This window comes from Fusarium phalaenopsidis (assembly GCF_050370095.1).
Source record: "Fusarium phalaenopsidis strain FUZ10S chromosome Unknown contig_32286, whole genome shotgun sequence".
NCBI classification, from domain to species: Eukaryota; Fungi; Ascomycota; class Sordariomycetes; order Hypocreales; family Nectriaceae; genus Fusarium; species Fusarium phalaenopsidis.
Window position 1 is genome coordinate 1,572,320 of NW_028145413.1, and position 11,959 is coordinate 1,584,278.

The window sequence follows — 11,959 nt, forward strand, 5'->3', positions numbered from 1 at the left end:
CTGCAGAGACATGCAACGCCACAAGTGAATTCCAGCTTCCCGTTTTTCATCATCTGGCTTGCACCGCGTGAAGAGGCCCAAGAGTCCCAGGTACATCATCCTAAGCGCCCAAGGCGCGTATTCTCCAACCCGAAAGGGGCAACTACATCAGTAGGAGCAACGGGCTGGTGGGCTGGTTGGCTGGTGGGCTATGTGGGAGGAACACCAGCTGCATCCCCATTCTACCCTTCTACGCCTGTAAGAGCCGCAGAAGGGTGACAAATTCCCCAGTCTGGTCACCGAGTCCATAGCCGCGTGGGTCTGTCTCAGTGGTCACATCCCGTCGTCAGGAAGCGCCCAAGCGGCTGGGCTAACATCTAGTCGATGAGATCCCTCGCTAGCAGAGTTTGGGATCGAGGGTGCAGGCTCACGGCGGCGTGAGTTCAAGGAAATATAAATGCCGAGATATGATCGGCGAGCAGGAAGCCCTTGCCAGCATCGTGGAAAGCCACCCAGGATCGGGATCGTGACCCAGATGAGCTGAACAGGGGTTGACGGTTGGGGGCCAGCTATGGCAGCAGTCGCCGTCATCGATAGCGTCCTGCATCCATACTTTCCGCGAGGATTTCGTAGTGTGCTAGACAGGGTCGGCGACATTCTTGGTGGTTGGCCGGGAGGTGGGACACTGCGAGTTCATCAACTGACTGGGCCTTGATGATAGATCATGTTGTACAGCAGAAAATTATCATCCTGTCGATGCCATCGTGTCGTCAAAGGGCTAGGATTCAGGCCCAGGAAAAAGCAAATTCAAAAGTAAAGAACCATTAGCAGTGCTCAGTATAGACCAGGGGTTGCCCAGACTTGCTCGGCGACCATCAGGCATTTTGGTGCTCACGGTCCTATAGGAAAAGGTCTGGGGAAATAGCCTATCCCACCCGTGTCTCAGACACGCAAGATCTGTCTTGAGGTCGAGTCGAGCTGGTCCGGGGATAGAGACGATTGCCAGCCAGGGGTGGGTGGTGGCTATGACGATGAGGGTGACGATGACAGGACGCATGTAGAAGGCCCATGTAAGCTTGACGGTGCGTCAGTTCGACAGGGTCCAAGACATTCAGGACCTAGTCACCCTATGAGGTGAGGTATTGCTCGCAGAGAGATCTTAGTTCGGTTATTAGAAGACACGCTGCAAAAGAAAGGGGCCCGCCGCCACAGAGGGCCGCAGCCACAGGCGCGGTCTGGCGGGCATCTTTTCTTTTTATTGAGCACTGTGGGCACATGAATGATACGTCGAGGGTCTCTGGCAACAGTTGATAGACATGACGGGGGACGGAGGGCGGGCCAGCAAACAACGGCTGGAGACTGGTGGTGGGCCTCCTGTCGCATGCCAGTGTGCCCCAGACTTGTCAAGGCCCGCGGTTATCTCTTCTGTGAGCAAGGGGCGACACCTCAGAGGGCTGAAGATGAACTGTCCCAGGATGGCAATGAACCAGGAGCCCAAGAGGATGAGATTGGAGGCGTCAAACTACCGAAAGCAGCAAGGGCATGGATGAGGTGATATTCACTACCAATCGCCCGTCACCCCAGTTCGTCGTCGACCATTACATGTTTTTCAGCTCGACGATCTGCCGAAGAAGGCGTGAATGTCCGGAAACGAGAAAAGATGCCCAGGAGTGGGAACTTGCACCAGGTAGGACCCCATCTGCAGCCAGCGATGGGTCTCTGTTCAGCCCCTCGTCCCTGATGGTGCGGGTTCTTACTGGCGGGGCATTTAATGCCCCTTGCTCAGCCCATCTAACCGGCGAGTATTTCCATCGTGCATCGAGTTGCCAGCCGGCTGAGTGCCAAGACAGTGTTGGGTTGCGTTGACGAACATTGCCGCAGCCACAAGCCTCAGGGACTTGACAGAAGTGTTGGCGGTTGGGGGCCACCCAGCCCATATGGTGTTACACAGAAATGCAGCAGCTCTTCAGCTGTGCCTCCCGCTGTCCAATCGAGGTGGACTGGCGTGTCCAAGAACGACGCCAGGGGCCTTGCCGATCCGACAGGTCAGTGGACGAACCGGATAGACGGGATTTTTAGTCTAGGGAGGACCGGGGTCAAGACGATGTTGAGCATCCATCTCCTGTACGGTCCGCGGAGTAGGTACCAACAGAGGAGGCCAAGCCCGGGGGCCGCAGCTGTCGTTCGTTGGCAAAGCAGATTTAACGTTATGTGTTGCCCCCACCACGATACGCCATCTGATAACCACCTGTGAGCGAAGCGAGGCATCTAGACGCGTCCAGTTTGCGCAGTCCCGAGGTCTCGAGGAGACAGGTCATGTCGGGTACTGTGCCGAGGAGGGAGTCTTGTCGACAGAAGTTTGAAATTCCCTTTTCAGCCGTGTGGTATTTGGGCACTCTTTGGCAGTGTAAAGTGTTCTCTGACGATCAGCAAGCAGTCTAGCGATATCGATGGCGGCGGTGCATGGGCGGGTGGCCTAGCATCGTGCACCGAAGTTGGGGTGGGATTGAGCTCAATAGACTGACATGGGTGCCCCCTGACGGCAAGACGGGTCACTGGATGCCATCGAGGATGACCAGAAGCCAGGAATGGGGCAAAGAGCAAATGTCAAGGCATTCGAGATACAGCAGGCACGGGATGACCCCGTGCAGTAGATGCCAGATGGAGGGATGGGTATAATTGGAGAAAAAGGGTTCTGGTCCAGTTGCTCTTCACTCAAACTGGGCGACGAGACGTTGTTGGTTGTGTTGTCCTAGGGTGGGGGCTATTCCGCTTTTGGAATGGCTGGATCAGTTCTGCGTCGGACTCGGCCAATGAAGGAGGTTGAAAAGGGTGAGCGGAGTCCTTTGAGTTCCACTTTCCTCTTCTCCCCCACCAATCAGGCCCACCTTGCCTGCCTTTTTCTGCTGCCGCCTTCCCACAGTGGGTCCAAGGGTCCTTCCTCAGCTCCAGCGATTGGCGCACCGCTAATCTCGCGTTCTCGCTTCTTGGCCATCACCCCCTTCATTCACATTCACCCCTTCACCCATCACGGCCGGCTCAAACCCAAGCTTCGGGGAGGGGGGGGGGGGAGACAAGAAGAGACTGACATCCATTTCAGATGAGAAAACTTCCAGCGGCCACTCCCAGACCCGACCTACCCGCCTGTCATTTGCCACGATGCGATGCGATTCGATAGATACGCTAACGAGACGCTCGATCGGACTGCCGCTCCTCCCTCCGATCCTGGAAATAGCCAGCCCAAGCCGTTCTTGCCCTTCCGGCACGAAGCTGTCATTGGAACGGAAATAGCCTAGCCTCATCATCCCGCCCACATGCTCCAGCTCACCAACCAAATACCCTCCCGCATCTCCATCTCTATCTCTCTGTCTCTCCCTTCTCCATCAACCGTTAAGCTTAGCTGCTCCACCTGTGTGGGCTTCTTCGCTCGTGGCCTATGCGCTAGACTAGGATCTGCCATTCCGTCACCCTCGTCATCGACCACCTCACCCAGGGCCGTAGGGCGAGACGGACGGACGGTCTTCCGTTGAGGCCCATGGCCTGCCGCGTCCTTGGAGTGGTCGACTTTCAACTGCCAGCTGGACCGCGGATGACCTAGCCAAACACCACTAATAGTTTCCGCCAGAGAGGTCATAGCGGCGTCTAGACAGACGCCAAGCACCTAAGCGCCAACAATGGCTTGAACAAGCCTCAGACCTCACCTCGATACCCACGTTTCTTTGTGCGAACGAGCGCCCCAAGCCCGAGGAATACCAGCCATCGACGGCATCTCTAAAAAAGTTAATATTGATGAACGACTGACTGACTCAGGATGGTTCTTGTCGACAGCCGTTTCAAGCCACTACCGTCCGGATCTACCCTTAGGGTCACGCCCGTCCGTCTCTCTTCGCTCGCACGCCATTGTCCATCCCTTAACGAATTTCCTCTCTCGTGTCATGGCTGATTCAATCTCTTCAAGTATCCACACATCCACCGTTTCTTTTGTCCTGCCACCGTTCTGCGGCAACGTGGTTGTCACCGCTGAAGACGAGGGTGCATGGCATCTGAGAATCAAAGGGCCGGGACGGCGGAGCGGGCCATACTGGCGGTGGCGTCAAGGCCCTGTGTGCCTTGACTAGCAGCATACCCACGAGGTCAAACGTTCAAGGCTCATCTGTCATGATGACAGCCTTTCTTCAGAGTCTAATTCAACACAACTCTATACCCGAGGTAACGACCATCAAGCCCACCCATAATGTGCAGGTTGTGCTGGCGCCGCGCGAGAGCTGAGTTCCCGTCGAGAGGTCACTACTCACTGTCTTAGAACAAGCATCCATCGAAAGGCATCACCTGTGTGGACTCGCAGGCGATAGTGTTCTGCTTACAATAGGCAAGTGCTCTTGGGTCAAGTGAACCCCGGCCTCGCCCCGAGAAGAGAAATCAAGCAAGAATTGCGATAGCCACACGGGGCGTCGAATTCGGGCACTGACTGATCCAATGTTGAGGTCCCCGAAGAGGTCTTTGGCGCGAACCACGTCCACTAACTCCGGCTAACCTACTGTTTCAGTCCAGAACGGACGGGGTCTACCCACCCTTGAGCAAGCCAAGCACCAGGATGCCTGGGGCCTGGGATTGCTGCACTGGACAAGGAGGGGAGCAAAGATCAGCGCTTCGCCGTGGTCGTGGCTTGCCCCGCCACTCCCAATCCCGAGGTTAGTAGACAGGGAGGTACCTGGTACGGAGGTACAAAGGTACAAATGAGGCTCTGCTGGTTCTGCTCAGGGACTTGAGTGCTCCCACGCTGGAAGATGTGCAGAAGAGCCCTCACAGACGTCTTTGGCCTCGAGACTGGGGTGTTCGACCTCGCCTTAAAGATCAGCTTCCTCTCGCCCTCCCACAATGGAATCTTTTTTACCTGGCTTGCTGTTCAGCAAACAGTCCCTGGCTCATCACTTCCATTTTTCTTCAACGAGCCTTTTTTTTCCGGCCTTTCAACCCTGCCAGCCGTCTTTTGGTGCCTGGCTAACACACATTGTGCCCTGCATCGCATCCATCACCAAGTACACGCCTCATCTTCATATGTCATACCCGCGTACTCTTCTCATGATCTCAGTGCGACGCGTACATATCCTTCCCGCTTCCTTGCCCTGAACCAATATTTTTCTATACTTTTCTTTTTTATTGCTCATACTCTTGCCATCTTGGGCAGTCTGGTCTATTCTTTTTTAGCTGCAAGCTAGAAAACATTATCATCATGGACTACAGCGTCTTCCCTGGGGATACTGATGGGCTTGCATCTGAACATCATTACCATCCCTATTCCAGCTCTAGCACGCATTACGGCAATCACCACTTCGAAGGCCCGATTGATCCTCGTCTCCAACCTGCCACCATGCAACGATACCTCCAGGAGCAACCAACCTCGTGGTTCGAACCGCATCCATGCCCCATGCCGAACCCTCCCTACGGCTACCCTTCGGTTGTCTCGTCGATTGCACCTGGCGCGCAGTTTCGACACGACTCCCCGATCTCATACCAGCAATCGTTGGCAACTAGCGATAATGACCCATACGTTGATAGCACCCAAGGCCCATCTACTCCTCCCAACAATGTCATCTCGTCCCCTCATATCGCCCCGCAGGATTCGCACTCTCCTCGACTTATGCTCACTGGCCTTGCCGACCCCGGCGCCGGCTCGGACAGTTCCACGTCGACTCCATTCTACCATGACCCCAGCCCGAATCCTTTCGCCTCGCTAAGCAACCCAACATATGGGGTTAACAACAAGGCTCAGACGTTTAAGGCCTATCCCGACCTCCAGGACGCTGACACGGAAGATGCACAACAAGCCGACGAAGGGTCCAGCAGTGATCTTTCCAGCCCAACCAACCACGATGACGATGATGACGAGGAATACAAACCCACGCGCCGAGCCAAGTCATCCCGAGCCCCCAAGAGTACCCCCCGCCGCGGGCGCCCAAGACGATCGAGCTCTGGTACAAATGCCAGTAAAACAAAGATTTCCAAGCCGAGTCCTTCATCCCGCACTACCACGGCCCGTAGGCTGGTCTCGTCGTCTGCTGTTAACACCAAAGTCTGCCCACACTGCAGCAACGGGTTCACAGATCAGGCAACGCTCCAGAAGCACATCAACTCCCTCCACAAGCGTCCTTTCACCTGCGTCTTCCACTTTGCGGGGTGCGATAAGGTGTTTGCCAACAAGAACGAATGGAAACGTCACGTCTGGGCACAGCATCTGAATCTCCACTACTGGCTCTGCACCAATGGCGCATGCGGGCATACATCGAATCAAGAGGCCGGCGATTACTCCAAGGACCCAACCCATGGTCGAATCTTTAGGCGAAAGGACCTGTTCACGCAGCACATCCGTCGGATGCACGCGCCTGCTCATGTTGTCAAGGCAGAGAAAGACAAGAATCTCCCTTCTGATTGGGTGGCGCAGGAGAAGATGATGCAAAACAGGGCAGTTCGACAACGCTGCGAGCTGCCGCTGTTCATGCGTTGTCCTGCCCAGAACTGCCGCCTCGAGTTCAACAATGGCACAAAGACATGGGACAACCGCATGGAGCACGTTGCCATCCACCTGGAGCGTGCGGCCAGCAATGAGGAGCCCGCAGTGCTGTTTGGCGGTGTCAACGATGTTGAACTCACGGAATGGGCGTCAAGCCCGAGCGTGAATGTCATTGAGTTGACCACGGGAGGATGGAAGACATGCCAACCTCTCAAGGCAACCAGAGTCGAGCTCTGCGAAGCTCCAAGCATTGACACGATTCTGGACGAGGACGCCGAGGGCGAGGAGTGCACATACGAGTGATGCGAGAGGCATCAACACTCGGCGGCATCAGGACCCTCAGAAGTCGAGGGAGATTTGGGCGTTCGTTGTTGTTTTGATTTTTATTGATGACCTCTTGGGCTAGGATCAGGTTTTGCACGGTTGGACATGATTAATTGGTGACGATGGATAATTTGCTGGCGTCCAAATTGGGGTTTTTCTCTTTTGTCGTCATGATACCACCATCACATCGGCATGGAAGTTTTTGGTTCCTGCGATGGAAGTTTTCTATAATGGGCATATTTCCTTTTTCCTTCCTCTCTTGTATGTAATTTCTCATGCCCTCTCTATGGGCCGTCGCATTATTCATTTTGGTTCATTCACTGGCATCATGAGCATTTCAGACGAGGGTCTTACTATACGTTACATTACGGTAGAATACGGAGCGGATAGAGAGTGATAATGTCGTTTACGAGTTATGAACGGGGAATTTTACAGAGTCGTCAATTACTCACTCATTGGTCAGCCAACACCTACAACCAATGGAACCTGGACATGGTAGACGTTGAGCATCTCGATCCATTCATCTCGTCAGGTCCGTCATTACCCGCAGAGCCTCAAGTCCCCCCCTCCAGACGCCCCCCCCCCGTTTTGCACTTTTTCCACCTTCCATGACCTGTTTTTTTCCATTCCATGTTCCAGCTTTTCATTCCCAGCTCATGCAGTGAGAAATCCTCCTCAGCCATCAGATCAGCCGCACGCATCAGTCCAAGCCCCCGGAGCGTGGCATGCCTAGCCCAGCCCAGCCCTCTCAGCCCGTGACCCCATCTACCGTTTACCTTGCTCTCTCTCCTTTTTCCCCTCGCTGCAGGAGGGCTGCATCAAGATGCAGGGCCAGCCCAGTCCCACCCCCCCCTCCTGGCGGTCAGGCGATGCACTTCGATCTTTGGGGGCAGGCTATGGTGATGTAGATCGTCTTGTTCGGTCTGGCACCGGCGAGATTCTATTGGGTGGCAAAGCTATGGTGTCTCTCTGCGCGTCTATATGGCTGTATCCGTCTTAGTCGCATTTTTATTTTGGTCAAATCCTCATACCCACCTCCCCCTGTCAAGCCACATTGGCTAGCTCTTCATCCGCACTTTGGGGGCACTCACGCACTGTCCAGATCCAATACCACGGAGAGGGAGCGTAGGATTCGATGCACTTTTATCCACTACGTAATGGTCAGTGGAGGCTAGGTATCTGTATACATATACAGTGCGTCTTGGGGGCCCAAACGGTCCTTTCCTTTCCTTTCCTCTCACCCCCTGTCACTTTGCACATTCATTCACATCACTTCTCTCGCCGAGCCTCACCTCACACTCTGTCCCATTAATAGCTATCCATACTACTCTCCTCTGTCTGTTTTCGCCCTCAACGTGCCTAAATCTGCTTGCTACGCCTCCATATGGCTCTCTCAACGCTCCATAACATGCATCCATGACTGTCAAGTCTCTCAAACAACCAATAGTCGACTACTTGCCAAGCAGCACTTATCTATACTTCGAATAATCTCAGCTACAACCCCACTGGCAGCGCCTAGTCGTCCATTAACTGTTCAGTAACGTAATAGACTTGCTCATCCATTGGACCTGTTGAATCATGTTCAAGTCAGCCTGGCAATAAAGCAGGTCAAGGAGGATCACTCACTCATGCACAACACTCCTCAACCTCATTCGTCCGTATCAAGCGCCTGACATGTCCTGTGACATGTCCCACTCTCCAAGTAAAACCCTTTTCGATAACTGTGTGGCCGGCTTCCAAGCAGCTCGCTTCCAGATCAGAAACTTCGAGCTGTCACATCTCCATAACGGTCTGTCAACCCACTTGTACTGCTTTTGGGGGACCCTGAGCTGGTCCCATGTGTACTGTCGAATTTCGCTGGGCTCTGCGTTGCTGCCGGTTCTTGCACTCCAAAGCATAGCCTGGTTCGGTTGCCTTGCGCCACTCGATCCATGCCTCATATGCTTGCTGCTGTCCCGGATTTGGATTTACTGGCTTGGGCACAGGACGAGGTTGAGAATGCACACCCCCGGTTGTCGCCAGTGGAGCACTTGGCATCGGGAGAGCTGAAAGGTTGTTCACAAAGGGCGTTGGTGAGACAGAGAATGGTTGCATCGCGGGACTGATCGCCCCCAAGTTCAACTGATTCGTCAAACCACCAGACGGTGGGCAGCCTCCCGCGCCTAAGCCCATCCCAAATCCAGGAATCGTCCCAGGTGCTACTCCAGGCGTTGCGTTGAGCCCCAGAGGCTGGCAGGTACTCAACGGGAAAGAGAATGGCGGCAGCCCCGGTAACGGCCCAAGCCCTGTAGCACTCATATTCAATGTCGGAATCGTCCCGAAGCCAGGGAGAGAAGTTCCGTCCATCTTCTCGGCACCATAGTCAGCCGGCAAGAGGGGGTACGGCCTGTTGATGGCCTGGAGAGTGCTGAAGATCGAGTCATCTCTCTTTCCACATTCCTTACCACCCTCTATGCCCAACAAATCTCCCGTAAGCTTTTGAGAATGCTTCTGGTCATCTTGATTTTGTGCTGTTGTCATTGTGATGGTCCCCGGAAACGAAAGAAATTCTCTTGCTCTTGGGTTCAAACCCCTGGAGAGCGACTCGGGATCCATACACACACCGGAATCTCGAGAGCTTTCTTTCCGCTGGGAGCCCTCCATATTCGAAGAGCTGATCCCTGAGTCAGATCTGTTGGCTTTCTGCCGTTCTCCAGTTTTAGATTGCCGTTGTCCAAGGGCTTGCCCCCAAGGACACCCATGGCTGCGAAGCGATGCGTCTTCGGGTTCTTCCTTTGTGATTTTTTCTTCCTGCCGTGTTCTTCGGTGAAGTTTCTGCAGCATTCTTTGAAAAGCGTCATGTCGAGGCTCGAGTTCTCCCTGTTTCTCTGCTTCCTTGGGCAAGGGGGCCGCTTGCTTTCCCGTATTCGAGTTTGATTGAGTTTGGTAGTAAACACTTCCTATGTTGGCAACCGCGGGGTCATGAAATACAGCGTTTCTTGCTCTTTCGAGCCGTCTTTTATGGGACTGATCAATGGCTGTTTCCTTGCTTTCAAAAGACTGCCTCGCTGGGGAGTGGCGGGGCCTTGAAGAGACTTCTCCAGTTGTTGCTGCCCGAGGCTCATCAAGGCCGCAGTCATCATTGCTCTCCTCAGTGATTTTGGGAAATTCTCTGTGGATGCGTTGAATCTGAGCTACAGATGCGATTGGGGTACTGCCGCCGCCGGAGTGATGCCAAAGTCCGCCGCCCCCTGTGAAAAGGGGGGTGACCTTGATAATGCTGACAGGCCGACCGTTGGCAAAGAGGCCCGGCAAAGGCATATGGTGAACTATAGTGCACAAGCCACGGTCCATGGTGTCGGTTTCATGCGTTTCAGTCGATGATAAATTCATTTCGTGACTGACAATGGACGCCAAGTCTTTATCATCCACATCAGTCTCTGAGCAATCATGACTTGATCGCCAGTGATTGACAGGATTTATGTGATCCCAGGGGCATGTGTATTTGCAGGTTTCTTCGTTCGTGTGCAACGTTTCGTCTCCAGGCGCGCGAGGGCCTGTTTGTGTGTGAGGATGTCCTGCACTGGACGTGTCGGGTTGTTGCGAGCTTCGATCCTCTCCCCGACGACGCCAGTCCGGATTTTTCATTGCTTCAGCAAACTTTGAGATACCATTGTATTCGCCAGAGTGGTCCCGTCGGGAGGTAGCAGGAGCGGAGCTCGTTTCGTCGAAGGAGGATTCATCTATTGAGGACGGCTCCGTCTTGATCAAGCCTCGGGCTACCTGGGCCCGACTGGTTCTTTCAGATACCATCCTGAAACCTGAGGACCCTGTGAGTCAGCTTCAAATGGAAAATTCGATTGGTAATAATATTAAAGGGCAGCCCATACAAGAGTCTTGTGTGTTGTCGAGCGTTGTTGGTGATGGTTCAAGCCTTAGGGTAGGAGGTGTCGCAGCTTGTGTGCCAAGAAAGATTGAACTGGGGATCGAGGCCGCGAAACTAGCCCCAGACAGATAAATTGCCCAGGATTTGAGATTGTTGAAGCGGTCTGTGAGTCTTCTCTGTGTTCTTATTTCGACGAGTGTGGCGGTATTAAGGTAGTGTGGCAGACCGGTGAACTGGGCTTCTGACGAGTCGCGGGCGTGGTTTCTTGGTGAAGGGCTCGGTGTGTCAAGCGACATTCAGTGGACATCCAAGAGGGAAAGAGTCTTAAGTAAAAGGATGTGTTAGTATAAGTCAAGAGTCAAGATTCTTGCAGCACCGTGAAGGAACTTTAAGCACTCACCAACTCCCAGGCCACCCGCCGGATGGAACGTTCCCTGCTAAGAGAGGGTAGGAAATCGAGAGTCTCAAAGCAGCGGTACTCGAACACCCTCCAAGAAGGATCAAGATGACGAGAATGAAGGGGCAGAAATGGGTTGGAATGGTCGCTGGAAGAGGAACCGCTTCAGGCTTTTTGCTCTAGACAAGATGCCTTAATGCTGCGTGTAGCGCGATAGAAGGTCCAAAAAAGGGGGCTAGCAAGCTCAAAGCGAGGGCCAAGATGTGATGGTGTAATTGCTGAGAGAGGAAGTGATTGATGGAGAAAAGGGAGGACGACGGGAGATGATGCTGTCAATGAGCTGGAGCAGGTGCGAGTTGGGAGTGTCGCAGGAAGGAGTCACACCAGAGCGAAAGCTACAACTACAATGACCAAAGGAGAAGGTGCGCCATGGGGGAGTCATGATCTTTCCTTCCTTCTATCCCTAGACTCGCCGAGCTTCCTGAGGGCAATTCTGTCGTCTTGGTACTCGCTGCTTGCCTCAACCTACCCGCTTGCTCCATACCTACTACCTGCCACTGGCCGACAACTCAACTCCCCTTCCTGTATGTTGCTTCCCACTAATGCGGAAGCCAGACAGGTAGATAGAAGTGGATTCCAAGATGCCAACACCATATCTATTCAGAAAGCACTGATAGGATCATACAAAATTCGAGGGACTTGGAAGATGCACTCAGGATGGACAGATGCGCTGCATGAACAAGCTATTTGAGGTATCCAACTAACCCAAATCGAAAGCAACTCCAAACCAAGAACTTCCAGACACCTATAAACAAATTCGTACACATTGAGAAATGACAGTCGTGGCTTGATCGCTTGGTCCTTACGCCGTTCACTCCCATCC

At 53.8% G+C, this 11,959-nt stretch overlaps 1 protein-coding gene across 1 annotated transcript; it reads left to right on the forward strand.

Annotated features, from left to right (window-relative positions):
- Positions 1-5,212: 5,212 nt before the first annotated feature.
- LRP88_02816 (uncharacterized protein) lies at positions 5,213-6,793 on the forward strand (the record flags this gene model as incomplete). The annotated part of the gene is made up of 1 exon (XM_083239455.1): positions 5,213-6,793. One exon carries the CDS (start codon positions 5,213-5,215, stop codon positions 6,791-6,793), a length of 1,581 nt encoding a protein of 526 aa, XP_083104585.1.
- Between the last annotated feature and the right edge of the window lie 5,166 nt (positions 6,794-11,959).